The 26,000-nt window shown below is 39.3% G+C and overlaps 16 protein-coding genes and 1 non-coding gene across 17 annotated transcripts; 8 read left to right on the forward strand and 9 right to left on the reverse strand.

Annotated features, from left to right (window-relative positions):
* Positions 1-484: 484 nt before the first annotated feature.
* On the forward strand, positions 485-2,407 carry ZYRO0B07106g (uncharacterized protein; the record flags this gene model as incomplete). The annotated part of the gene is made up of 1 exon (XM_002495213.1): positions 485-2,407. One exon carries the CDS (start codon positions 485-487, stop codon positions 2,405-2,407), a length of 1,923 nt encoding a protein of 640 aa, XP_002495258.1.
* A 418-nt stretch (positions 2,408-2,825) lies between these two features.
* MBP1 (transcription factor MBP1) lies at positions 2,826-5,300 on the forward strand (the record flags this gene model as incomplete). Its single annotated transcript, XM_002495214.1, has 1 exon — positions 2,826-5,300. The coding sequence occupies one exon, from the start codon at positions 2,826-2,828 to the stop codon at positions 5,298-5,300; it is 2,475 nt and encodes an 824-aa protein (XP_002495259.1).
* Positions 5,301-5,456: 156 nt separating this feature from the next.
* PSA1 (mannose-1-phosphate guanylyltransferase) lies at positions 5,457-6,542 on the reverse strand (the record flags this gene model as incomplete). The annotated part of the gene is made up of 1 exon (XM_002495215.1): positions 5,457-6,542. The coding sequence occupies one exon, from the start codon at positions 6,540-6,542 to the stop codon at positions 5,457-5,459; it is 1,086 nt and encodes a 361-aa protein (XP_002495260.1).
* An 863-nt stretch (positions 6,543-7,405) lies between these two features.
* On the forward strand, positions 7,406-8,335 carry ZYRO0B07172g (sterol desaturase family protein; the record flags this gene model as incomplete). The annotated part of the gene is made up of 1 exon (XM_002495216.1): positions 7,406-8,335. One exon carries the CDS (start codon positions 7,406-7,408, stop codon positions 8,333-8,335), a length of 930 nt encoding a protein of 309 aa, XP_002495261.1.
* Positions 8,336-9,337: 1,002 nt separating this feature from the next.
* Positions 9,338-9,424, forward strand: ZYRO0B07194r. Its single transcript is given in 2 exon segments — positions 9,338-9,374; positions 9,389-9,424. It is a non-coding gene; the product is annotated as a tRNA-Lys (tRNA).
* A 40-nt stretch (positions 9,425-9,464) lies between these two features.
* Positions 9,465-11,384, reverse strand: ZYRO0B07216g (uncharacterized protein; the record flags this gene model as incomplete). Its single annotated transcript, XM_002495217.1, has 1 exon — positions 9,465-11,384. One exon carries the CDS (start codon positions 11,382-11,384, stop codon positions 9,465-9,467), a length of 1,920 nt encoding a protein of 639 aa, XP_002495262.1.
* A 345-nt stretch (positions 11,385-11,729) lies between these two features.
* On the reverse strand, positions 11,730-13,169 carry SEC61 (translocon subunit SEC61; the record flags this gene model as incomplete). The annotated part of the gene is made up of 1 exon (XM_002495218.1): positions 11,730-13,169. The coding sequence occupies one exon, from the start codon at positions 13,167-13,169 to the stop codon at positions 11,730-11,732; it is 1,440 nt and encodes a 479-aa protein (XP_002495263.1).
* Positions 13,170-13,416: 247 nt separating this feature from the next.
* Positions 13,417-14,814, reverse strand: MCH1 (Mch1p; the record flags this gene model as incomplete). Its single annotated transcript, XM_002495219.1, has 1 exon — positions 13,417-14,814. One exon carries the CDS (start codon positions 14,812-14,814, stop codon positions 13,417-13,419), a length of 1,398 nt encoding a protein of 465 aa, XP_002495264.1.
* A 144-nt stretch (positions 14,815-14,958) lies between these two features.
* Positions 14,959-15,540, reverse strand: PBP4 (Pbp4p; the record flags this gene model as incomplete). Its single annotated transcript, XM_002495220.1, has 1 exon — positions 14,959-15,540. One exon carries the CDS (start codon positions 15,538-15,540, stop codon positions 14,959-14,961), a length of 582 nt encoding a protein of 193 aa, XP_002495265.1.
* A 928-nt stretch (positions 15,541-16,468) lies between these two features.
* Positions 16,469-17,497, forward strand: FBP1 (fructose 1,6-bisphosphate 1-phosphatase; the record flags this gene model as incomplete). Its single annotated transcript, XM_002495221.1, has 1 exon — positions 16,469-17,497. The coding sequence occupies one exon, from the start codon at positions 16,469-16,471 to the stop codon at positions 17,495-17,497; it is 1,029 nt and encodes a 342-aa protein (XP_002495266.1).
* A 65-nt stretch (positions 17,498-17,562) lies between these two features.
* Positions 17,563-18,429, reverse strand: SLC1 (1-acylglycerol-3-phosphate O-acyltransferase SLC1; the record flags this gene model as incomplete). The annotated part of the gene is made up of 1 exon (XM_002495222.1): positions 17,563-18,429. One exon carries the CDS (start codon positions 18,427-18,429, stop codon positions 17,563-17,565), a length of 867 nt encoding a protein of 288 aa, XP_002495267.1.
* Positions 18,430-18,571: 142 nt separating this feature from the next.
* On the forward strand, positions 18,572-19,302 carry PSY3 (Psy3p; the record flags this gene model as incomplete). Its single annotated transcript, XM_002495223.1, has 2 exons — positions 18,572-18,613; positions 18,688-19,302. The coding sequence occupies 2 exons, from the start codon at positions 18,572-18,574 to the stop codon at positions 19,300-19,302; spliced, it is 657 nt and encodes a 218-aa protein (XP_002495268.1).
* Positions 19,303-19,463: 161 nt separating this feature from the next.
* Positions 19,464-20,237, forward strand: LHP1 (tRNA maturation protein LHP1; the record flags this gene model as incomplete). The annotated part of the gene is made up of 1 exon (XM_002495224.1): positions 19,464-20,237. One exon carries the CDS (start codon positions 19,464-19,466, stop codon positions 20,235-20,237), a length of 774 nt encoding a protein of 257 aa, XP_002495269.1.
* A 39-nt stretch (positions 20,238-20,276) lies between these two features.
* Positions 20,277-21,083, reverse strand: KNH1 (Knh1p; the record flags this gene model as incomplete). The annotated part of the gene is made up of 1 exon (XM_002495225.1): positions 20,277-21,083. The coding sequence occupies one exon, from the start codon at positions 21,081-21,083 to the stop codon at positions 20,277-20,279; it is 807 nt and encodes a 268-aa protein (XP_002495270.1).
* A 536-nt stretch (positions 21,084-21,619) lies between these two features.
* Positions 21,620-22,867, forward strand: ZYRO0B07414g (uncharacterized protein; the record flags this gene model as incomplete). The annotated part of the gene is made up of 1 exon (XM_002495226.1): positions 21,620-22,867. The coding sequence occupies one exon, from the start codon at positions 21,620-21,622 to the stop codon at positions 22,865-22,867; it is 1,248 nt and encodes a 415-aa protein (XP_002495271.1).
* Positions 22,868-23,060: 193 nt separating this feature from the next.
* STP3 (Stp3p) lies at positions 23,061-24,092 on the reverse strand (the record flags this gene model as incomplete). Its single annotated transcript, XM_002495227.1, has 1 exon — positions 23,061-24,092. One exon carries the CDS (start codon positions 24,090-24,092, stop codon positions 23,061-23,063), a length of 1,032 nt encoding a protein of 343 aa, XP_002495272.1.
* Positions 24,093-24,962: 870 nt separating this feature from the next.
* On the reverse strand, positions 24,963-25,970 carry ELO3 (fatty acid elongase ELO3; the record flags this gene model as incomplete). Its single annotated transcript, XM_002495228.1, has 1 exon — positions 24,963-25,970. The coding sequence occupies one exon, from the start codon at positions 25,968-25,970 to the stop codon at positions 24,963-24,965; it is 1,008 nt and encodes a 335-aa protein (XP_002495273.1).
* Between the last annotated feature and the right edge of the window lie 30 nt (positions 25,971-26,000).

The raw sequence follows: 26,000 nt of genomic DNA on the forward strand, positions 1-26,000 counted from the left end.
ATGCCAGATGCAGTGAGTCATCTGTTTGTATTTTGGTCATTGTAAAATATCATTAGTTACACAAAATGTTCCCCACCTTTTACATGTGCTTCTTGCACTTGTACTACGTGCAACATACTATAACACTTTTGTCTCGCACTAATGAGTTGTTTTCACTTGTAGAATGAAAAAAATTGCCATGGAGAGAAAAGAAACATATGCATCCTATAGGGTTCGAACCGGTATCTTTCCCTTAGAGGAAATGGAAAAAGATTTCACTTTCTTCATGTGGTATGTTGAGACCGCATTAGGAAGTTTCGCACAAAAGTTCCTCGCTTCTTTTTCTTTTTCTGCTATTTTACCCTCACAATAGACCGAAAAAAGATAAAAAATAATCAAGTGTGTATATATGTATATATGTATATATATATGTGCATCACTATTATGCATTAAGGGCTCGATAAGTTTTCGAGATCGAATTTATAGATATCAATTGTCCGAATAAATGAATGGTAGATTTCATTCTCTTGCAATGGGCGTCGGTGTAGATTCGAAGCAAATCGAGAAAGTTAGTTATAGAGTTGTGGCAGAACCGCCATCTCATATTAAATTGGGCAATAATGAGCAATTTGTCTATATAAAGCACAAACAATTTCATAAAGCAGAAGGTGTTGCAGGAATTTTGAGCCATCCAAAATCAATGCAATATGATAGTTTACAAGATAGATTAAAGCATGAAGACCAATTTGCGTTACCACAACATCGTTTGGTTTTATTAGTTCATGGACATCAAGCTCATAAGAATAGTAATTACCAGCCTATTTTAGCTTCTAGATTAACTGATTTAGGGTTTTATGCATTAAGAATTGATTTTAGAGGTTTAGGAGATTCTGAAGATAGTAAAGATAGTAAGATTGGTAGAACAGTTGTACAAGATACTGAAGATATCGAAACAATTTGTGAATTAGTGTCAGATGAAAATCTATCGAATGAATTATTCGGATTACCAGTTACTTTAGATGCTATAGTTGCACATTCAAGAGGTGTTATCGCAATGCTTGAATTTTGCAGAAGACATCCAGAAAGGTACATCCCCAATTTAATTAATTGTTCTGGTAGATACGACGGTAAGGGAATAATACAAAAGAGACTCAAATATTCACCAAATTGGAAAAAAGATGGTGGATTTTATTGCGATTTACCACGCCATGGTGGTGTTTCTAAAGTTTGGATTCCTCATTCTGAAACTCTAAGTGCTGTTGAATGTCCTTCACATGCATTCGGTTCTATAAATCAAATGACATCTATAATGTCATGCTATGGTACATGTGAAGAAATTATACCGTTAAGCGCCGTTGCCAGTTATTCCAATATGTTCCAAGGTAGGCATCATTTAGAAATGATTAGAGGTGCGACTCACAATTTTTATGGTTTACCTAGTGATCCTAATGCAATGAACTTACCATTACGTAATGGATTGGTTAATTATTGTTATGTGGTTGCTGATAGAGTTATCGAATACTTATCAAATGAAAATCAATTACAAAGATTTTTTGAAAAGACTCAATATATTAAGAATGCAACTTTAAATCCTGCAGAAATTTTACCACGTTGGCCATTACCGCATAGTTTTTCCCACGTATCAAATTTTAGAGATTTGGGTGGTTACGAAACCGTTTTTCAAAAGAGAAGAGTTAAATCTGGTTGTTTTTACAGATGTGCAAACATTTGTGATATTACACCCCAGGCATTAAAATATCTACAGACTAGATTAGGTGTGGTGAAAATTTTTGATTTAAGAGCTCCTGATGAAGCAAAAGAAAATGGATTACTACCGAACGAAGAACTTGTGCATTCTTTACCATTTAATCGGGGTATGAGTGTTTCACCCGAAATGCTAGCTGAAAAGCATAAAGGACTCTTAATTTCATCTTACAGTTTCCCCAAGGGTTATATGATGATTTTGAAAAATTCTATTGATGAAATTAGGATTTTTTTCCAATTCTTGCTCAATATGACCTCAGGCGAAGCTGTAGTTTTTCATTGTACTGCAGGTAAAGATCGTACTGGAATCTTGGGTATGCTTTTACTTTTAATTCTAGGCGTAGATGAAGATACCATTTCAAGAGAATATGAATTGACAACATTGGGATTAAAGACAGAAACAAAATTGATTAAAAAATTGGAAGCAAGAGGTGATTTGTACTATAGTATGTTGGGCTCCAATTCTGAAGAACTGGTTAAACAGTACAAATTAACACCCAAAAAGATGTGCCAGAACTTGTTATCATCACGCTATGAGTCAATGAGATTTTTTATCGATGATTTCTTTGAAGAGTACAAAAGTATCGATAATTTCTTTCTTTACGAATTGGAATTTACCACTCAAGATATCGGCAAATTAAGAGATTTTTACTTGGAAGAGTAGAGCCGTCATTGTAACTCGTCTTTTCTATTCTTTAACTATTGTAGTTGTAGTTTGTAGTCGTTAGTTATTGTGTTCCGGGTAAATTATGAAAGCTGTAATTTTTTTTTTTTCTTCGGGGAGCCTTGTAGAAGAAACAGAGCGCTTCATGATCTATAGGATTAAGGTCTAACTATTCTGCGCATGGTGGTCGAAAATAACAGTTAGAAGGTCTTTTAATAGTAGAGAAAATAAAAAAGTAATCTAGAAAGGACTATTTGCCCTTTTATTCGCTATCAGAAATTTTCCATATCTTTGTGTGTGTTTTGTTCGTGTTTGCCTACGTTTATCAAAGTCCGCCGTTTTCAGGCTATAATAATAATAATAATAATTGTCTATCATTGAGAAAACAATATAGAAAGAGATCAGGAAAAAATTCTGAATGTCATCAAATCAAATTTATTCTGCCAAGTATTCTGGGGTGGATGTTTACGAGTTCATTCATCCAACTGGCTCAGTTATGAAGAGAAGGGATGATGATTGGGTTAATGCTACACATATTTTAAAAGCTGCTAGATTTGCAAAGGCTAAGAGAACTCGTATTTTAGAGAAAGAGGTTATCAAAGAAGTCCATGAAAAAGTACAAGGTGGATTTGGTAAATACCAAGGTACGTGGGTTCCTATGGACGTGGCAAGGACATTAGCGACAAAATTCGGAGTTCATGATGAATTATCACCATTATTTGACTTTACACAAACAAATGGATCCGCATCACCACCACAGGCTCCTAAGCATCACCATGCTTCAAGAGGTGATTCAACTAGGAAAAGAGCTGTTAAAAGTGCGAGTACGTCTGCAGTAGTAGAGGGACAACAGGGAACAGCGCTTGTAAATCCAGCCGTATCTCGAAGACGTGGTAGACCTGCAACGGGTCAAAGAGGTAAGAGAAAACTGAATACAACTTTACAAAGATCGCAAAGTGATATGGGATATCCAAGACCTGCGATACCGAATTCATCAATAGCAACTACACAATTACCTTCGATAAGAGCAGCACATATGAACTCATTGGTAGAAGAGAATGATGGTGCTGATGATGATGATAATGATATTAATAATACCAATAATAGAAATAACAATGCCGGGCACAGAGCTCACTTTAAAGAATTAGACATTGTTGACGGTTTGTCAAGTGATATTGAACCGCACGGTCACATGACAATGGCACATCCAGGATTAGTTCCTGGAAATGGTGCTAATGATACTACCACTAATAGTCAAAAATTAATCCATGGTACGATATCATCCTCGCAATCCTCTCCTTCACTGCCGACTTCGCCTAGTGAATTATCTGAGGCGAATCCATTTGACCATAGATTTGGTAGTGCAGGTACTTCACCAATAATGTCAGCAATACCCCGTTATTCCATCCAATCCAGACCGCAAAGTACGGATATTCATGATAAAGTCAATGAATATTTGTCCAAACTAGTTGATTATTTTATCTCAAATGAGGTGAGATCTAACAGATCTGTACCTACAGAACTTTTACTCCCGCCACCTCATAGTGCTCCATATATCGATGCACCAATTGATCCAGAATTACATACAGCGTTCCATTGGGCATGTTCCATGGGGAATCTACCCATTTTGGAGGCCTTGGTGGAAGCGGGTACTAGTACTAGATCAACAAATTCTCAGGGCCAAACTCCGTTAATGAGAGCTTCGATGTTTCACAATTCATACTCAAGAAGGACTTTCCCACGAATTTTTGAACTTCTACATGATACCGTCTTTGATGTGGATTCTCAATTACAAACGGTGATTCATCATGTAGTTAAGAGAAAATCTACTACCCCCTCGGCGGTTTACTATTTGGATGTAATTCTTTCCAAATTAAAAGACTTTTCACCTCAATACCGTATAGAGTTGTTGTTAAACTCCCAAGACAGTTTTGGTGACACAGCACTACACATTGCCGCCGAAAATGGTGATAAAACTTTTTTCAACACTTTAATTAGAAATGGCGCTTTGAGCACAATTACGAATAAAGAAAGATTGACGCCTAACGAGATTATGAATGAACATTATGAACAAATTTTAAACAAGAATCAAGCACAGATGAATTCAGAGATCAACGCTGCCACAAATGGTAGTGGTCTTGGTGTTGGTATTGGTAATGGTGTTACTAGTGGCGGTTTCACTACAGCTGGTCATAATGCATCAGGAATTAGCGCGAATAGTGGTGGAATCGGATTAAGTGGGAAGATAGATTCTCCTGTTGGCTCAATGACACCGTTACTCAATACAGCTGCATCGGATTATATGATGTTCCCATCTCAAGCTGCAACTCGCATATCTAGATGTATTCCAGAAGTGGTTGCATCAATGAAGCAAATGTCTGATCGTTATAATAACTTATACCATCAACGCGATACAGATATAAAAAATATGGAAAGGACTTTACACAGCATGTCGAAGACCATCAGAAGTGTTAATCTAAGGACGATGGCGGTTCTTAATAATAGCAGTTTTGAAGAATTCGATAAAACGATGCTAGAAAAATTGACAGAGACTGAAAAATTACGTTGGGAAGTTAAAAATTTGAGAAAGGGAATGACAAATAGGTGGGAAAAAGAACATTATTTATTACTCAGGCATTTTTTGAAACAAAATGATACAAAAACTCAAAATCATGATAGTAATGGTAGCATTGATGAAAGATTAAAACTTGCAGTCGAACTTTGCGTTTTACAATTATCAAGAAAGGGTAAATTAGAAACGGGGTTACAAATCGTTGAAGACAGTTCAAAGATTCACAAATACAGGAAAATGATCAGTGAAGGTACAGAGATGGAGACCGAGAAAGTCGATAGTTGCCTGGATGTAATATTAGAGAGTTTGAGTAATAAGTAGATAAAACAGAAAAGAAAAGATCCAAGTATTAACTAATTAACGTCTTTGATGTCGGGTATGTTTATATAAAAATGCGCCAAGAGGATCAACCTCTTAACAAAAAATAGAGATGAAAATGAAAAAAGAGAAAAAAGGGGGAACAAAAAGAAGAGGACATTACATAATAATGGCTTCCGCGGGGACGTTGGAAGAGATGGATTTGTGAGGTAAGACCTTACCACCGTTAATGTAAATTTCATCTTTAACTTCAACGTCGTCACCCAAAACAGTAACACCTTCTAGACGGCACCATTGTCCAACAGTAGAAGCCCAGCCGACGATTGTGGACTTAACCAAAGAGTGTGCTTTGACGGTAGAGTTAGATAGAACAACAGATCTGGTGATTCTTACACCCTCGCCAATGGTAACGTTAGGACCAATGACAACATCTGGACCAATCTTAGCGCTTGGGTCGATCTTGGCAGTTGGGTCAACGATAACATTACCGATCACATTGCTGTCCTTGGCCAATTTTTCTGGCTTATGCTTTCTCAAAGAGTTCAAGTACAAAACAGTACCAGATAGGAAATCCTTTGGTTGACCGACATCCATCCAGTAACCTTCTAGATCAAAAGAGTACAATTGCTTTTGTTCAACCAAGACTGGGAAAGTTTCCTTTTCAATGGAGGTTGGTTTCAAATCAATCATATCGATAACTTCAGGGTTCAAAATGTAAAGACCAGCATTAATTCTGTTACCAACAAATTCAACAGGCTTTTCGACAAATCTATCGATTAAGTTAGGAGTTGCAATGTCGTGAACGATAACACCGTACTTAGATGGTTCATCGACCTTAGTAGCAACAATAGTACCTTTACCACCGTGAGCCTTGTGGAAGTCTGCCAACACCTTGAATGGATATTCGCAGATAACATCGGAGTTCAAGACAAAGAATGGAGAGCTATCCTTTTTCAAAACCTTTTCAGCCAATTTCAATGGACCAGCAGTACCCAATGGTTCAGTTTCCACACTGAAGGTAATGGAAACACCATATTCCTCTTCGTATTTTTTCAAAGTTTCAACCATAACTTCAGGTCTGTAGTTAACAGCCAAAACGATATCGGTAACACCAGCAGCGGCCAAGGCTTCAATTTGGTGTAGAATCATTGGTCTGTTACCAAATTCAACCAATGGCTTTGGAACTGTTAGAGTCAATGGTCTCAATCTAGTACCATAACCACCGACTAAAATCAAACCTTTCATTATTAGATGTGTTTCTTGATGTTACTGTGTATACGTTGCTCAACGTTATCTTTTAACTCAAAGATATATTCTAAACAAATGTAGTTGTAATAAACAAGATTCAAGAAACAAGCCCACCTAGCCTCTTATATGAAAATTCTGAACTTCCAAAAGGATTGGGCGAGCCGAAACCGAAGTGTAGAGAATGATTTACATATGACAATAAAGAGATACTAAGAGGGAGAAATGAAGTCAGAAGACGACGAAGAAGGACGTCGGCTGGCATCAGGGAAAACAACAAGGTGGCATTAAGGAAACTGAGAACCAAGAAATCCTATTCCCCCATTAAAAGATGCACGAAATATTATTCTCTAAAGAGACACAAGGTTAAGAGATCTTTTGTACGGCGATTGGACAAGCGATACTAGTAATAATTATAGTAATAACAACAGTAATAATATAACCGTGGTATTGACTGCTGTGCTGTTCATTAATGTTATGCTGTTGTTTGTTGTTTCTTTGACGCGTTTTCTGTCGTGTAAAGAGTCGCGACGCGGCACTGCTTCTGTGACTCTCTCAGAAAGGCGCGGAGGATAAGAACCAGGTGGCGAGAAAAATTTCTCGAAGAGTCGCGTATGTGAGTGGGTGGAAGGGTGGTGGTGGTAAGGCAGGGTAAGGCAGGGTAATTCTTGTAGCGTGATATTCACGTGTAGAGTTTGCGATCTCGTACACGTGATATAGCTCGTATAATTGCTGCACTCCTGTTACCCTGATCTCTTGTCGTTTATACGGTATGGAATATTCCAATATAATATGCTGCTATTGTATAACATGGGAACTAACCCTTTTACTATACACTAAACCGATAAGAAGACAACGAAGTGATGTCTGCCGTATTTGCAAATTCGACATTGAGCCATTTGGTTCGAGCAGAAACATTTGCTGGCACATTGACTAATGTGCAGAATAGAGTTCCGCTAAAGTTAAATTTGGTTGAACAACTCTGGGCCGCATGGTATTCTTATATGAATAATGACATTTTGGCAACAGGTCTGCTTTTCTTCCTATTGCACGAAGTGATGTACTTCGGTAGAAGTCTTCCATGGTTTATCATTGATCAGATCCCCTTCTTCCGCAGATACAAGATTCAGCCAACAAAAATTCCAAGCGCTAAAGAACAGTGGCACTGTCTGAAGAGTGTTTTGCTCTCTCACTTTCTAGTGGAAGCTATCCCTATCTGGACCTTCCATCCGCTATGTGAAAAATTGGGTATTTCAGTGCAGGTTCCATTCCCTCACTGGAAAAAAATTGCCATTCAAATTGGCCTATTCTTCTTGGGTGAAGACATGTGGCATTACTGGATGCACAGATTATTTCACTACGGTGTCTTTTACAAATACATTCACAAGCAGCATCATCGTTATGCAGCACCATTTGGTATGGCAGCAGAATATGCTCATCCAATGGAGACCATGATTTTAGGGTTTGGTACTGTTGGTATGCCTATTCTCTACGTTCTGTACACCGGACATTTGCACCTTTTCACCCTCTGCCTTTGGATTTCACTAAGATTGTTCCAAGCAGTGGATTCTCACTCTGGTTATGATTTCCCATGGTCATTAAACAAGTTCTTCCCACTCTGGGCAGGTGCCGAACACCACGATTTGCACCACCACTATTTCATTGGTAACTACGCATCTTCATTCCGCTGGTGGGACTACACTATGGACACTGAAGCCGGTCCTGAAGCTAAACTAGCAAGAGAGGAAAGGATGAAGAGCATTGCCAATAGAGGTGCAAAGAAAAATTTGTAGGTTTAGCTACGTCTTATACATTCTTAATCGATATAGAGCCTTTGGCTATTCAAATATTTGAAATCTTCATATGTTTGTCTTTTAATTAACGTTTAGTTCATACATGCAAGCGATACCTCGAGAACGTAAATCGAAATTCGGAGTTGCTGACAAAATAATCTATCGCCGTTTGTAATCCCTGTATTTCTAGATCTTAGATAAAGCCATGGGAGATTAATAATGTGCCTTGATTGACTAACTATATTGAACTATACATGGGACCCACCGGGATCAACTAATTTGAAAGGCTGTTTTGTACATATTCTCTTTTCCAGATTCAGTGTCTACCTTGGCCACAATACCCTCTTTTCGCAGAACTTTCTACACTCTGTTACAGCAATATACATAGCGTCTGAAAGATCGTTGGGAGCTCTAAAAGCAACCCACGTAAGGATTCGTTCTTTCAAACGAAGGGTATAATCACCTTCGGCGATTTTCTTTCAAGTAAACCCCCTTGTTTAATCAAAAGAAGCTTTTTAGCAAATACCAACTCGAAGAACCTCTTAGAAATCGGGGAGAACGTGGCATGAAGTGTTAAGGGTTTTATTCCACGGGTTTAGACCGTATCATGTGTATCTTCTAAGTACCAGGGATATTAGATTGACAAGCAATGCTCTAGCCTCAGGATGCTACAAGATCTGTAATACGATTGATCTGAATGCTTCTCCAAAAATCCCGTAATTCTTCAACTCACTTTTAGGGTCCCTGTGTTGTTGGTCGTAGCCATTACGACGCTACTAGGTGTAAAAAACGAGATCCCATCACACAGTAGTAAGACTAAGAAAAAGGTTAGATTGCTAGTACTTTTTCTTTTTCTACAAGGTGTATAACCTATTAGTTTAGCAAGGTCAAACTAGCGGTCTTGCCGCGCAGGCCGCGGGGTTTGTACGTTTGTGTCAAAATCATATGATGTCTTCTTTCCGTGACCTACCATACTATTTTTCTCCGATGCCAGAGAACTCGTCCTCGTTAGCTCAGTTGGTAGAGCGTTCGGCTTTTAAGCAAGAACGAGGAACCGAAATGTCAGGGGTTCGAGCCCCCTACGAGGAGTTCTTGACCAACTTTTTACAATACATTACATTACATTACGTTACTTCTTGACTACGAATTTCAAAGTACCATTCCTCCCACATTCCAAAATCGTGGGTTGTTTACCGTTTACTTTTGTTGTTGGTGTAAATAAGACGCTATCAAGTTTACCATCTTGTAGCTTTAACCACATGAAAGAGCTTTCATTATCTTGCCAACTTAATTGAGGTCCATTTCTTACTATTTGCCTTTTATTGTTATCTTCATGAGGACCAATTTCAAGACAAAGTGATCCTATCAATAATTTACAATCTAAATCCTCTGTTCTTTCTGGAACCATTAGCCACTCATCATGGTTATTATCCATTGTCCATTCTAAATGCGCATCTTCCACATAATATTCCTCCAAAAATCTTGATTCCAGACTTGGTAATGGAACGATTTGTTCAACCACCGCCCACTTAGTAGAGCCTTGTGCTGTTTGACAGGCACTATGACTTAAAGGTAACACTAGTGACACATCGTCCACTTTCAAAATTGTCTTTGACCTTTTGCCGCGACGAATGACAAAACATTTGATCACTAGTTTAACCGGCGGCAATGCTCCCAATGATTTGTAAGATAATTTAACTCTGATTTCACTATCAGAAGTCTTTTGTTGATCTTTAATAAATTGCTCAAATCTGAAAAGATGCAACTTGCCATTTTCCATGGGCGAAAGAGGTAACGCTAGGCAACTACCGCCGACAAAGGAATCTTTGAAACTCAAATAAGAATGGCTGTTAACTGGAAATGGTGTTGAGAGACCCAGTTGAACCCAATTGTCGTTGGAAATCCTTCTACCATTTAGATTAAAGAAGTTTCCTGAACCAGTAGAGAAAAAAGTGGTAAAATATCTGGTTTTCTTGGATTCAGAAACGAACCATGATGACAATTGAGAATCAGAATAAGAGTCTAATTGTAAAGTACTTTTAATATTACCCCAAAATATATCATCTTTTTCATAAAATTGATCCTCACCAAAATTTTCATATGTCCATCCTGGTGCAAATATAACTGCATTGGTGCCAAACCTTTTTGCATAGTAAATTGCAATGTTACTTTCAAAACCACCGCGACAAACCTGCATATTGCGACCCCAAACATCCACACCAAGTGCCACATGAGAATGCATTCCTAATGCACCAACATTTCTTAAAGAGTTGCCAACATTATGAGAATCCCACATGTAATTTGTCATAAATTGACTCGAGTTTTCATAAGCATCGTAATTGAAAAGATTCACTTCGTTTTGATGACTTGGCTTGTTTGAAAACGTGGTGAATGCATCATACCATATTACACTCCCACCATAGATCTCACATTCCACACGAGCGGTTAATTCCCTAAGGAATGGAATTACTTGCTTTGAATTATTCCCAAATACAGTCTCAAAATTGATCAACCACCCTTCAAAGTGGAATTTGCGACAAAGTTCAACAAGATATTTCACATACAGGAATTCCCCCTTTGCATTTTTCTTGAACAATTCACCATTGTGAGGATAATGTTCTAAGATTAAAGTTCCTAGCACGGGTATACTGTGTCTATGCAAGTAATTAGTCCAAGGTGAAGGCGGGATGGTGACACAATGATGCGAAAAATAGACGAATTTATCCACAATCTCTGGATACCTCAATGAATATGGCTTACAAGACTCCGTTCCATACTGACCATTCGGATAGAGATCATGTCCCGATTGATAACCACCTTTAAAATCATGGCAGACTATAATTTCAGTTTTACGAGCGGATAAGTTGGGAATCGTAATTATGCTATCCTTTTCAAATTTAACATAATTCGAATATCTTTCCTTCGGAACATTTGACAGGTCTCTGGAATCCATAAACCCCTTATCGAACCATCGTTGTAATGAGTTTAAATCATCGAAATAAAGAGATGTAATTTCAGGTTTGCCGGGAACCTGATTAATACGTTTCATTCTAACCTACAGCCTCAAGAAATCTGGACCCTCGGGAGCCTAATTACCAGTATATTCTTGTATATTATTGTTCAAACCCTTGATGTTCATCTCATCTCGGTCAATTTCCAATCATTTTGTCAAGACAAGAATCACGAAGGGTGCATATATATGTATTATAAAAAAGGAAGTGTCATTTGATGATGTATGTAGTATATACAGTTGTAGTAATCAAGCTTCTCATCACTATCGGAATCATACAAGTGAAGAGAATACATGGAATTGTGCGTGAAGACTACATACGTCTCTTTTCTAAGAATTCATGCAGGGTGAATTGTAACTGTAGCTATGGCGAGTCCTCCTCTGTTACATCAGTTCAGAGAAACCAGGGACCAAGCTTTTAGAGAAGCCACCTTCTTTAGCGGCCATTTCGTAATAACCGTAGATGGTAGTAGTTGCCATCAAGATGGAAGTACCTGAACCTAAAGTACCTAAAACATCAGAACAGACGGATAGGGCACCGATGGTGGCACCACCAAATGCAGCAGCGATAGGGATAATCTTCTTCAATTCTCTGTAGACACTAGTTTCTCTCATACCATTGATAACCATACCCTGTTCTTTGAATTGTTTAGCGACGTCACGAGGAGAAGTACCAGAGATTTCGATCCAAGTTTTGGAGAAAAGGGCACAAGCTCCTAAGACGAAGGAAACGTAGACAACAGACTTAATTGGGTCCAAAACGATTTCCTTGTAAGAAGTTGGTGGTTGAATGTAGTATGATAGACCGCTTAAAGCTTGTTGTGGACCTAGAGAACCTGGTTTAATACCCCAGACACCTAATAAACGGGTGATTGGACTTGAAGGGAATCTTTGGTATAAGATTTGAGAGATCAAAAAGATGTTGGAAGTAAGAGCGGTTTGCAACATGATGGGAGTGTTAGAGGTGTAGAACAATTTAATTGGGTAGGTACCTATTTGACCTCTAATCTTTGTTGATCTAATTGGCAATTCGTAACGGAACCCTTGTAAGTATAAGACAAACAAAAACACAAACACCGTGGCAACAACTTGGAACATGTTTGGAGCGTTTGATCTGTAAAATGCTTCCACAAGAGCTCTCTTTTTATCTTTTCTAACCGCAAACAAATGGAAAAAGGCAATCACAGCACCATCAAATTCCTTACCTCTACCAGAATTGGTAGTGGTTGGAGCGAATGCCTTCCAGAAACTTTGTTCAGCAATGTTCGTAGCAGTGAAAAGAGAAATACCAGAACCCAACCCGTAGCCTTTAGACAGCAATTCATCCAAAAGAAGCACAACAAAAGAAGCAAACATCAATTGGAAAATTAGAAGTAGAGAAATGGCAATACCCAAGTCTTTAGGTCTACCGTAATTACCAGTAAGCACAACGACAACAGCTTGTCCAAAAGTTAAAATAATTGCACAAACTTTTTGAGCAATTTGGAACAAATCACGGTCTTGTTTATTTTGCATATCAACTTGCAAGATTTGAGTACCTTGCAAAAATTGGAAGATCATTGATGAAGTAATAATTGGCGAAACACCAAGTTCCATCAAAGTACCACGATTTGATGCCAACATGGCACGTAACCAGTATAGAGGATCACTAGTTTCACTAGAGACAATACCATAAAGAGGAATTTGACCTAAAACCAAAAAGATCAATAGTGATACACCTGTCCATATCAACTTCTGGTTGTAGGGAACTTTCCTCTGAGGTGCGATCACGTCCGGTAGATACGCCTCAAAGGGCTTGAAGAAATCTAATACACGGCCTGACATTTTTCAATTTATATTAAAATTGTCAGAAAGGAACCTTTCAATTGCAATTGTGGCCTTGATTTGATATATTGATACACGTCCTTGTTATTTTGAAATTTCGACCAGTTTAATACCGAGAGGTTCGCAAACAATTCTTAACCAGACACGTAACCAAGAAAAAAATTGGAAAATCAATATGCGGGTAACATTAAAGACACGGACTCGGAGTAATACCAGCCTTGGCGGCTAAAACTATTATACACCACTACTATATATTGACTTTTCTTTTTGACCAGATCCTAAACAAACAGCAAATAAAGAAGATGGAACACAAGAACTGTAGCGATGTCATTTTAAAGACAGGCGAAATACAATATGAACCATTTTGACCAACAGCACAATTAGAATCATAAACTTTAGCGAATGCCATGCACGTTGAAAGTGTCCCTATTGCCGGTGCTACCATCATGGACCCATAAGCTGTTCCAAATAGTTGTTCACCCCAAACTATCATTACTACAGTGGGGACGATGGTGAATGATCCACCATAGACTATCCCCAATAACGAACTCATACCCAAAGCATGTATGCGACCCACACTTGGCGTCACTACTAACCACCATAGTCCCAATTGTAATAAAAGTCCCGTGGATAAGAAACCTAGAAGAATCCACTTGGGTGACCAATTCTTTCTGGTGAACCAATCGGTTACCACACCAGTTAGTAACCTTGTTATCGTGGAATAAAATGCATAAACGGAGACCAGCTCACTAGACAGCGTTGGAAAATGGGGGAAGACTAAATTGGCAACAACGCCAATGTCAGCAGTCATCATCTCTAGTGGTCCTAATGCTAACATTAATGAGAGGGCGAAGAGGTAACCTGCAATATCCTTGAAGAAAGAGCGTTGATTTGGTGGTATTGACAAATGCGAAGACAATAACGGCTCGTTCTCATCATCTTCATCATCCTCGGCATCATTCTGCTTAAATTGCATCATGCTGACTCTTGCAGTAGCTATCCATGCCAGTGCACCAACACTTGCATATATGCCCGCAAATGTACCAAAAACCCTACCCAGATCTAAATACTGACGATTTGTGTACCAAAACCAATCTAGTTGCAAAAGTTGTGAGACCAAAAATGACGATAGCCCAAAACAGGTCGTGGGCAAACTTATTGACAACAGTTTCGTCTCTGGATACAGTTTAGCGCAAGTTAAAAGTGAGCTAAAGAATAATGCACTTGTGGAAGCGCCAATTAGACAAAAGCAACCAATAGACCAGTGAAATGAAGTTATGGTATCAATCTCAGGATGATTAAAGAGGTATGACAAGATGGAATAACTCGGCACAAATCCAACTGTTGCCAATGAACTCAATAAAATTGGTCCATGTGCATCTGCAAATATACCTAAAAGTGGTGGAACCAAATAAACCCCCAGATTGGCTACACTGACAATTAAATTGATCTGCCAAGCATTATATTTCAGATGTGATTGCCATGGTTGTGCATAAAGGGTTATTAGTGCAATGAAACCTGATGAAATGGCAGAAACGAGTGAAAAAACGTATGCTAATTTGTGAGAGCGTTCATGAGATAAGAGTTGAGGAAGTAAACAACGTACATGATAGGAAAGCGCATTTTCTAACCTTGATACAGTCATTCTTATTTAACCATTGCTCCTATTGTGATCCGAACTTTTCAAAGATACGATCCTGCTCTTTCTTTTTTTTTTTTTTTTTTTTTACAATTACATAAATATATATATATATAGATTAAGATATTTTTTATGTATATAGTATATTATTCAATTGCGCAGAACTTGTGCTATTTCGTTCAGACTTCCGTATTTCTTATTTCTGTACCTGTTATTAGTAACTGCCCCCCAGTCCAAGTTGTTTCCCCTTCTACTGCTATTTAAACCGTTATAAGTGGATATGCTAGTAGATGAAGTGTACTGTGTAAACAGGTCTTTCATGTAATTGCGAACTTCTTCTCGATTGTATGGTTGCCTAGGCTTATTGGCATTATTATTGTTATTATTGACATTAGCATTATTATTATTAGTACCGTTATTATTATTACTATTGTTACCGTTTGTTTGTTTCCTCGATTTCCTTAGAGAGGGAGTGGAGCTATTGCTGTTCGTCAATGTGCTTGAACTAGATTTGGCCACATTGGAAGGATGCTGAATATTTCTTTGTTGTGAAGATGATGTTTGATTTGGTTGTTGCTGCTGCTGAGATTTGGGTAATGATCTAGCTGCTGCCTGTGCCCACCCTGTCAATTTTGGTTTTTGAAGACTGGGATTGTTTTGAGGTTTGCGAGGAAGAGAACCTGCGTTGGCAGCAAGAGAAGTTGCAGTTTGTGTGGTCGTCGAAGTGGCCATCTTCGTCAGGCTTAGGTCCCTTACCTTGCCATCAAATTGAATATACGTTTTAATGTCCTATTTTTCAGATATCACCATCAACCAAATGAAAAAGTATATTGGCTTTTCTTTTTCCTCCTGTTTCCAATCGGATCACATGAATCACTTGATACGGATAACACTACCCTAACCACGTGACAAGTGATAAGAATAAAAACCGATATCCGATGATCGCGAAATACGGATATTTACCAGCCCCGCGATTTTACGTAATTCCAACAGTAACCAATAATCTCCGGATTTGAAAAAAAAAGAACAAATCGAATCTTGAAAGGATGCACTCGACAGAAGACTCTCCACTGTTAATTGTTTATTGGCTAGACACTCAAATGATTTAACATGGAGTCAGTAATGCTTGTCCTTGTCCTAAGGTAATTTATCCAAGCGTGCCCCACCACGTTAGCCATACACCCCACACTAAGTCTATACCCCCACCTACCTGCAGTAAAAACTCCAGTTTCTTCCAATGAGAATCCTTCAAGGACAAGGAGAAACTCAATCGAGAATAAGATGCGGCTGTACTAAGTGATCATAGCCATCAACTCCCTTTACGCTTGCTAATGCAAAGTTTGGTTCCTTCTATATGGTAGTTGTGCAGTACACCACAAGGATCATTTTCTTTCTTCCCTTCTTCCGTTCGATTCTCAAGGATGGACTTTGTTTTATTTTTCTCCTTCCCCACAGATAATGATGATAATTACTCCGCACCCCCGGGACTTTTTCATGATACCCTTAAACCTATAAGCAAAGCCTCCGGGCTAGCAGGGATCAGCGGGAAAAATCATATATAAGGAGGGCAAATGCTGTGTATGGAGGATTGCACGATTGTACTTCTTCCCTCATCTCGCTGTGTGTGCTCAACGGATTTTCCTATCTCGATACTCTCAACATGCCAGCTCCAACTCTTAAGGAACAGTTCAATACTGATATCATTACACTGTCGAGATTTCTACTGGAATCTCAAAAACTACAATCTAATTCTACTGGCGAATTCACGCTTTTGTTGAATTCTTTACAATTTGCATTTAAATTCATTTCACAAACGATTAGAAAGGCAGAATTAGTTCATTTCTCTGGTTTGGCGGGTACTTCTAATACGACTGGTGACGAACAAAAAAAGTTGGATGTTTTAGGTGACGAAATCTTCATAAATGCCATGAAAAGCAGTGGTAATGTTAAAGTACTTGTGTCTGAGGAACAAGAAGATCTTATTGTCTTTCCCACTAGTAATGGTACTTACGCGGTATGTTGTGATCCAATTGATGGCTCTTCCAATTTGGATGCCGGTGTTTCCGTTGGTACCATCGTATCTCTTTTCAAGCTGCTCCCAGGTTCTACAGGTACAATTCAAGATGTATTGAGACCAGGTACTGAAATGGTTGGTGCCTGTTATGCAATGTACGGTGCTTCTACACATTTACTATTAACTACTGGTAGAGGTGTGGATGGGTTCACACTTGATAACAATATTGGTGAGTTCATTCTTGTTTACCCAGACTTAAAATTGCCTCTGCATAATCCAATTTATTCCATTAACGAAGGTAATTCTTATTACTGGAATGATGAAACCAAGGCATTTATTGAAAAATTAAAGGAACCTCAGGAGAACGGCAAACCATTCTCTGCACGTTACATTGGATCAATGGTTGCTGATATGCACAGGACTTTTATGTATGGTGGATTGTTTGCCTACCCAGGTGATCGTAAGGCTAGTTCAGGTAAGTTAAGACTGCTATACGAGGCCTTCCCCATGTCTTATTTAGTGGAACAAGCGGGTGGTATTGCCGTCAACGACAGAGGACAACGTATTTTGGACCTAAAACCAAATCATATCCATGATAAATCTTCCATTTGGCTAGGTTCAAAAGATGACGTGAGTCAATACGTGAAGCACATCGGTAAGTCTGTTAAGTCCTAATTAACTAGATAACTGACTAGTAATATGTGTAGGCATGAATCGTAATTGATTATTTAGTTTTTGGGTTAATTATCAATCTCTTTTGTTAAGGTTGACACTCTTTCAGAGCTGTTTTCGCTCGAAAGAGCTGTTGCATTTTCCACGCGCTTATAAGCTTTTGCCTCTGGTGGTATATGAGTATCGACAGTAGCCTGTGAATAAGCCAAATCTTGCAATTCTGTGAGCATTTTCTCCCTGAGATCTTCGCTAAATTTACCAACATCTTCAGTCGTCAAATCATCAACTGAAATTGGTTTCATAACTCTAGCCACAATACAACCTTTGTTAAACACTTTCCACTTATGATTCATCAAAGTACTAGTATTTGAGACAACAACAGGTACAATTGGCAATTTCCCCTGGCGTGCTAAATGGAACGCACCCTTTTTAAATGGTAATATGTTTAAATTTGTAGTATAGGAACGGGTACCTTCAGGGAAAATCCATAATGCTCTTTTTTCCTTCTTCAAAACGTCTAAACTGCGATTTAGTGTTTCAACACTCTTTTGACGGTTTGCTCTTTCCAGGAAAAGTGTACCACTCAATGTCATAAACCAACCCAAGAATGGGGTATATTTCAAAGATTTTTTAGATGTCACTGTACAGCCTTGTGGGAATACACGCCCCAACATTAAAATATCAAGAGTACTTTGGTGATTGGAAACAATGATATATGGTTTATTTTCCAAATAGTGTTCATTTTCCACTTTAACGTCAATACCCAAAAATAATATAGATGCATAGTAGAAACAACGAGCTGTTGCCCATTGTGCTAAATGCTGTTTACCTACCAATGTTAGCACAATAGATGCGACCACACCGTAAAGCGAACATCCACATAGAACGGCAGTTGCTAAAGTAAATCTAAAGTAGTATAGAGCCTTCCTAAGCATTATTATCTGTCCTTTTCAATTTGTTCTTTGTTGAGATTATCGAGAAGTTGGTCGAACGTTTGAATTTTCTCAAACTTTTCAGATGTTTACACACACACATATATATATACGCGATTCCAAACGAAGCTCCGACTTGGTCCAGATGGACGTTTTGGCTCATTGTAGGGTTTATCCAATATCAAATGTATGTATTTACGAATCAATTCGTCGTTTACATAAACTTTATTCGACTAACAAGCATCTCCATCTTTTCTCCAGTTTTACCATGCGGTACCGCAGTCATTAACGCTACCAAGCTGCATAGGCTCTCACTGCGTATCCTTTGTACATCTAATTGAGCACAATTTTAAATTTACACCTTTCAAAAGGCAGATCTGGAACCAATGCATTGAATGCAGTGTCAACGATGGCTCGAGCATTCTTGTCATCGATATCATTTCAGAATGGAAAAAAATCATCCAGGAAAACTCCCAAGGGGTTCACTACATGAATTCGACGTCAATTTGTAACATGGAAGGTCTACAAAACTTTTTAATGCAGTTGCAGGCGTCTCCCCTAGAGGCGCTGCAGAGATGTCTCATTAAGGATCGTCTGGATAAGCAGATCTCGGGGATTATCATCGATAACCTATCATATTTGGCGCACGATTTGTCATCCTACAGTGCATTGATTAAGATTCTGAAGCAATTACGCCGAACATTTGGATGCTGGATACTTACCATTGGTTACGGCCTTGAGTACTACGACGGTGTAGAAAATTCGACATCGACACCAAATCGGACAGGTGCATTGACGAAATTGCCAGCCAGCTACATCAACGAAATGGACGTAATAATTCTGAGAGAAACGGCGGATCGCGGCAGAACTGTTTAAAGCTCATCTCGGTCTATTCTCATCTATTCTCATCTCATCGTTAAACGGTCATGATTGACGATCTGAAAAAAAAAAAAAATGCGCTACAAGAAAGCGATGAGATGCGATGAGATGAGCCTGTAAAAGAAACATTGTAGGGAGGCGGTACCAAATATATTGAGATGTCTGAGGATCAGCAAAGACGTGGTTCATACGTTCCTATCGAATTCACACCTGAAATCACTGAGCAGTGTTTGAAACAAGTGGAATTCTACTTTTCAGAGTTCAACTTCCCATATGATAAGTTCTTACGTATCACTACTGAGAAGAATGACGGTTGGGTGCCAATTGGAACAATTGCTACATTTAACAGAATGAAGAAATTCAGACCTGTGGAGAAAGTTGTCGAAGCTTTGCGTACTTCTAAGATTTTACAAGTTTCTGAGGACGGTGAAAATGTGAAAAGAATCGAACCGCTCGACTTGGAAGGTACTAAGAACGCACGTCACGAACGTAATAAGAGGACTTTGGCCGTTATGAACTTCCCACATGAAAATGTGGATGATATGACTGAATTGCAAGAAAAATTGGAAGGATTTTTCAATGGTTTGGCACAAATTAACCAAGTGCGTCTAAGAAGAGACCACGGCAGAAAATTCAACGGTACTGCAATCGTCGAATTCAACAGTCTGGAAGAGAGTGAGAAGTTCTTGAAAACCTATTCTGGTGAAGACGCAGAAAACTTATCATTCGAGGGTCGTAAACTAGACGTCTTTTCCAAAAAGCAATTCGATTTACAAAGAGAAGCTACCAGGGGTAAGAACTTTAGTGGATCTGGTCAGAAATCAAGATCCATGACCGGCCATAGAAAGAACATGCCAAAGGAAGACACCAAGAAGGAGGAAAAGACAGAAGAGAAGAAAGAAGAAGAGAAAAAGGAAGAGACCAAAAATTAATGTGTTCTATACATACATCTATATATATATATATATATATCACTGACTGGCTAATCTGAGTCTTTCATCAGCATTAATTTTTCTTGGCGTCAACGATAGCCTTTGACTGGGATGGTACCAACCTCCGTTTTCGGACGGCTGCGGTGCAATTGCTGCCTCGTTCCATTTACTGGGCAATCCATACGACCAACCGGGAGTAACCGTAGTCAATTGTTCACCCCTTCTTTTATTATCTTTAAAATAAGTAAAAGAACTCGTTGGATATACCATGCTCCATGTTTTTTTTGTCACTTTTGTTGCTGGTTGTGTTTGCATTGGTGCGAATCTTGCCAGTCCAGTCTGCATACCGTATGGGACTGAAAAACTCATTGAATTCATGTTGGCTAAGATATTCGGCGTAAGCATAATCTCACGCGAGGGCGTCATTGTATCTGTAGCAAGTTGTGGAGTTCTACCGCCAACCATACCTGTCAATTGAAATCTGGGTGAATATTGAATTACATGCCCTTCTTCGGTCAACGCCAATACTTGAATATAATACCAACCATTAGCGCCGACGTTGTTTCTTAGCGGGAAACTGAATTTTTGATTTTCCACTTGCTTTGCATCAGCTTTACCGACGGTTTCGAACGCTTCAATATTAAGATTAGGCCCTGATACTAATGTGAAAATGTACTCTAGAATTTCTTGCTTTTTCGGACCTGGTGAATCCGAAACTGACCATTCCACAGTAATCATACTAGTTCCTGATGAAAGGTCGTATTTGGTACCAAATTTTGGTGAATCAACGTTAACTTGTCCCAGTACATGGCTAACAAGCAAAAATAGTGGCAGCAGGAGACGCATAGAGATGTGGAATATGGAGGACAAGGATTAGGGCAAAAAGACTGGCAAGAAGGTTTTCCAGAACAGTACCATGGTACCTTCTTATACCTTTCCAGCGGTTTCTCCCTGCATGTTTCTCTATTATTTTTATTTTTTTATTTTTTTAATTTTTTTTTCGGTAATTACTGACGCTAAGTCTGACGCTGACGCCGACACTGACACTGGCACTGACACCCGAAAGAGAAACTCCGAGTTCCATCAATGATTTGAACGGTTTGAATACTGTTGAAACTGCAAAGCTTCAATTTGAGAAAATTGTGGATGCTCTAAAACTGTTACCGATAATCGCACGTGTAAATGGATATCAAGATAAGGTGTTTTTTTTTTCTTCTTCCAGCCAAGAAAATGTTGAATTTTTTTTTTTCTTCTTCAGCGATGCCCCTTCTCATCGTCGACGCATAAAAACCATTAAAAAATCGGATTTCAAAGGATACTCTTTCCCACCTCATCTAGACTCCATTCACCAGAATCGCAACTGGAGCTGCTCTTGATCGGTTATGACTGTAAATAGGACGACCGGTGTGTCCGCAACACAGACCACAGAGGACAAATACGCTGTTGACACTTATGGTCATGTTTTCAAAGTCCCCAACTTTACCATTAAGGATATTTTAAAAGTAATCCCTGCCGAATGTTACGAAAGGTCACTTTTACGTGGTCTTGGCTATATCGCTAGAGATATCGCATGTCTCGCCTCGATCGGATACGCTGCACACAAAGTGCTTTACCCCATGCTGTTTGATTCAGCATCAGACCAATGGTACATGCAATTGGCCAAATTTTCATTTTGGCTAACTTACACTTATATCCAAGGTTTGTTCTGTACCGGATTGTGGGTTCTAGCCCATGAATGTGGTCACCAAGCATTCTCAGATTACGGTACTGTTAACGATTTTGTCGGCTGGTGTCTACACTCATATCTGTTGGTTCCATACTTCTCATGGAAATATTCTCACTCTAAGCACCATAAGGCTACTAATCATATGACAAGAGACATGGTGTTTGTGCCACCCGACGCTGCTAAATTCAAGGAGCAGCGTGGTATAATTGGGGAACTTGCTCACCATTCCGAAGATTCGCCATTGAGAACGCTTTATGAATTGATTTTACAGCAAGCAGGTGGCTGGTGGACCTACCTATTGGTGAACGTTACCGGTCAAGAGTATCCAGGTGTAGCCAAGTGGAAGTGGAACCACTTTTACCCATTTACGCCGCTTTTTGAGCGCAGAGACGCACTCTACGTGTTCTTAAGTGACGTAGGAATCTTCACAATGGGTCTGATCTTAAAAATTTGGTATGACAAGTTCGGCGGTTGGTCGCTATTTATCAACTGGTTTGTACCATACCTATGGTGCAACCATTGGCTTGTATTCATTACCTATTTGCAGCACACTGACCCAACTCTGCCACATTACGATTCTGAAGAATGGACCTTCGCAAAGGGTGCGGCAGCAACAGTCGACCGTCAATTTGGGTTTGTCGGTAAGCACATTTTCCACGATATCATCGAAACCCATGTTTCACACCATTTCTGTTCAAGAATTCCATTTTATAGAGCAAGAGAAGCAACTGAACACATCAGAAGCGTCATGGGAGACTCTTACAGATCAAGCGATGAAAACATGTGGGTTTCACTTTGGAAGTCTGCTCGTGCCTGTCAATGGGTCGAAGGTTCTAACGGTGTCTTGATGTTTAGAAACGTCAACGAGGTCGGAGTTGGTGCAGACGACAAGAAAAAGCTATAATATAATTCGAAGAATGTAATGTCAATTGTACATAGAGAAAACATCATAACAGAAGTAATAATATATATTAATATTTAATATTTATCGAATCGTATGCAGAAGATGATTTTACAAGTGCTCATAACCATGTAAAAAGTCATTTATAGTTTTTTTTTTCCGTTCTTTTTTTCTTTTTGTTTAGTTTCTTTACCCTTTAATGATATAAATAACCGCAGGTTTTACCGATATGTTCATTTAACCAGAGGTCGACATTGGCAAATCTCAACCCGCAATGCTTGCATCTGCCAGGAACAACAGATCTATCCCTTTTCTTCGTCCCTGGCGGATATTCAAAATGTAAAGCTTTTAGATGATTTTTAAAAGTGTCACAACGGCTGAAAACTCCGGTCTGATGACAGTTTGAAGTTTCGAAATTCAGTGGTTTTGATTTATATGGATAAATTTCCATATCTAGTTGGATTAATGATGAGTTGAATGGGCATTTAAAAGTCCCCTTAATTTGATGCAGTGATCGTAATTGGTCACGCTCATCTAGACGATGGTGTTGGATCGTGCCATTTTCGACCGAACTTGAACTGTCGCTTGACATAAAAGACGATGAATTCGAGTGCGAATTAATTTGCACGATTTCATCCTTCCAATGACGCTTCTTATGACGAATCAGATCGTTATTACGGGCAAATCCTCTTTGACAAATCGGACATTTGTGGGGTCTATTTTCAGGCGTTAAATGTGTAGACTTGTGCGTTGACAGATTGGCGTAAAGGTTGTGACAAATTGGACATTCCTTCTTCTTGCGTGGTTTATGGATTTTAGCAGAACCACTTCGAATCTGAGACCCTTGAAAAACTGGGGAGAGAGATGTTTCTAGTGACGAGGCCGTTGTGGGTGAAAGGGAGCCACTGGAGCCGGGTGAAAGAGCAGGCGTTGTGGTTGAAGTGCCTGTTCCTGAACCGGAACCTGAACCGGAACTTGTTCCCGTTGTAGATGTGTTACTAGGAGCTCGCTGAGTAACAATACGTGGCACCGTTGAAAGTTGATAAGAGAGAACTGATGGATCTTGGGGGTATTGATTTTCAGCAGCTCTAATTAAGGAATCGAAGGATGAAATTGGTGGCAGAGTCACATGCTGGTTACTGTTATTTGTCGAAGAAGCACCAGCAACCATACCATCTGATCTATCCTGTACAGCTGTCATAGTAGACATGAGTGGGTATGTGTGCATGTGCGTGTGTGTGTGTATGAGTATGAGTGTGTGTGTGTATGTGAAAGAGTGTAACCGTACACCCTATATATTCACTGGCTGATAGCCGGCCTGGTTGCGTATAGTATGCTTTCCGTTTTATATAAAATTTGTTCGGTTTATAGATTGACTAAGCGCTCGTCAGCGGAAGGCGTTTGTTGCGCTGCGCCGATTGAAGTAACAGCCGTTTGCACGCTTTTAAGAAATTTTCGGATTGTTGCGATCAGCCGCTGATCGAGTGGCTGATCGCTGGATCGAGCGCATTCACCGCAAGGCTAAAGAGACTCGCATAGTAACAAGTACACCCTATTCTATTCTATTCTGATCTACTATACTCTACTCTGCCGTGTTACTCGCTCTACATCTTCTCTTCTCCTCTCTACTCCTCAGTACTGTGCAAATGCGATCTCCTTGCTGCTTACTACGTAATATTGGAGTTTTCTTGCTCACCTGTCCTCCTCGGCGGCTCCCCTTGCCAAGCTGTCGGTTGTTACTCTAGAGACACGGCTGTGCGGCCCCTCGAAAAAAATAGCGCAAGCCGCATCTAGAAAAAAGCTGCTTGGCTTGCGATGTTTCTCGAGCAAGGTAAATAGGGACTCGATTCCTCTCGTTCAGCCGGTTCCGAGCTAGAGCCGAGAACGGGTTTTAGCGTCCCACGGGCGTGGAACGGCCGTCCCGACGTTCCACGGCGCCCGCGGCCTGCGGCCGTACAGGGTGCTTGAGCATAATATGCATAATAATATGAATAATAATAATAATAATAATAATAACGTTAGTAACACTTGTATATGCTATACATCTTTATGCATGTAACGCATGTATACGTAATACGTAAAGGGTTCCTCTTGTCGTTCAGTTCTCCTTTCTTGAGGCGTTGGCCTTCTTCTTTTCTGCCTTGTCCTTCTTAACCTTGTAAGATTGGATGTAGAAAGAAATGAACAGAACCAAGTATGAAGTCAAAATCAAATAACCGTATGCAGCCGCAGCTTGGGTACCATGACAGGTACCCCAGTGTGGTAGAGTATTCTTGAAGAATTTCTCGGCATAAAAGGTGTAGGTTGCAAAATAGACAAAACCAACATCAATAACAAATTGAATAATTTGGAACTTGGTAACCCATTGTTTCCAGGTGACACGGATACCTTGGGATGACAAGAAGTAATACCAATACATCAACACATGGACTGCTAGATTTAATGTGATTGGTACCCATTCAATACTTGTTTGACCAGCCAATTGAGTGAAACACAACAAGGCAGTCGCACTGTGATGGTAGACGTGTAAAAATAACAAGTTCTTACGCTTCAAAATTAGGAAAACGGTATCCAACAATTCAATGAACTTGGTCAAATAGTTTAGATAGTACAATGTGACCAATTTTGGTGCAAATGCTTCCTCATTACAAATAGCATAGAACAAACCGTGTTCGTAGATCATTGGGGTTAATTGTTCAGCTAGTAACAATAACAAGACCAATGACATCACTGTTAAAAGCACATTGTGGATTGAGGTCAAAAGGTGCAATTTCAATGGACGTGCGTTTGTCTTTCTCAAAATCCATTGTCCACTACTGATAACGGTGATATAAAGGGCAATCACTCCCATTGCCTTCCAACCGTTAGCCATAAAGGTCTTACCTTCGATGTATCTGAAGTTTTCGGCTGGATAACCGACGACCTTTTCAAAACCTTTGGAGAAAATTGGCCATAATTCTAATCCAAATGGGTACTGGATACTTGGAACGTGGAATCTAACCCAAGAAGTCTCTTGAACGACGTTTGCAAAAGCATCGCTCGCTAAAAATTGTTCAGCAACATCACCAACTGCTTGTTCAACAGCAGTCTCAACAACTTCTGCCATGTTTTCTTCTTTTAACTGTGTATTGGGCAA

This window comes from Zygosaccharomyces rouxii, assembly GCF_000026365.1.
Source record: "Zygosaccharomyces rouxii strain CBS732 chromosome B complete sequence".
Classification (NCBI taxonomy): domain Eukaryota; kingdom Fungi; phylum Ascomycota; class Saccharomycetes; order Saccharomycetales; family Saccharomycetaceae; genus Zygosaccharomyces; species Zygosaccharomyces rouxii.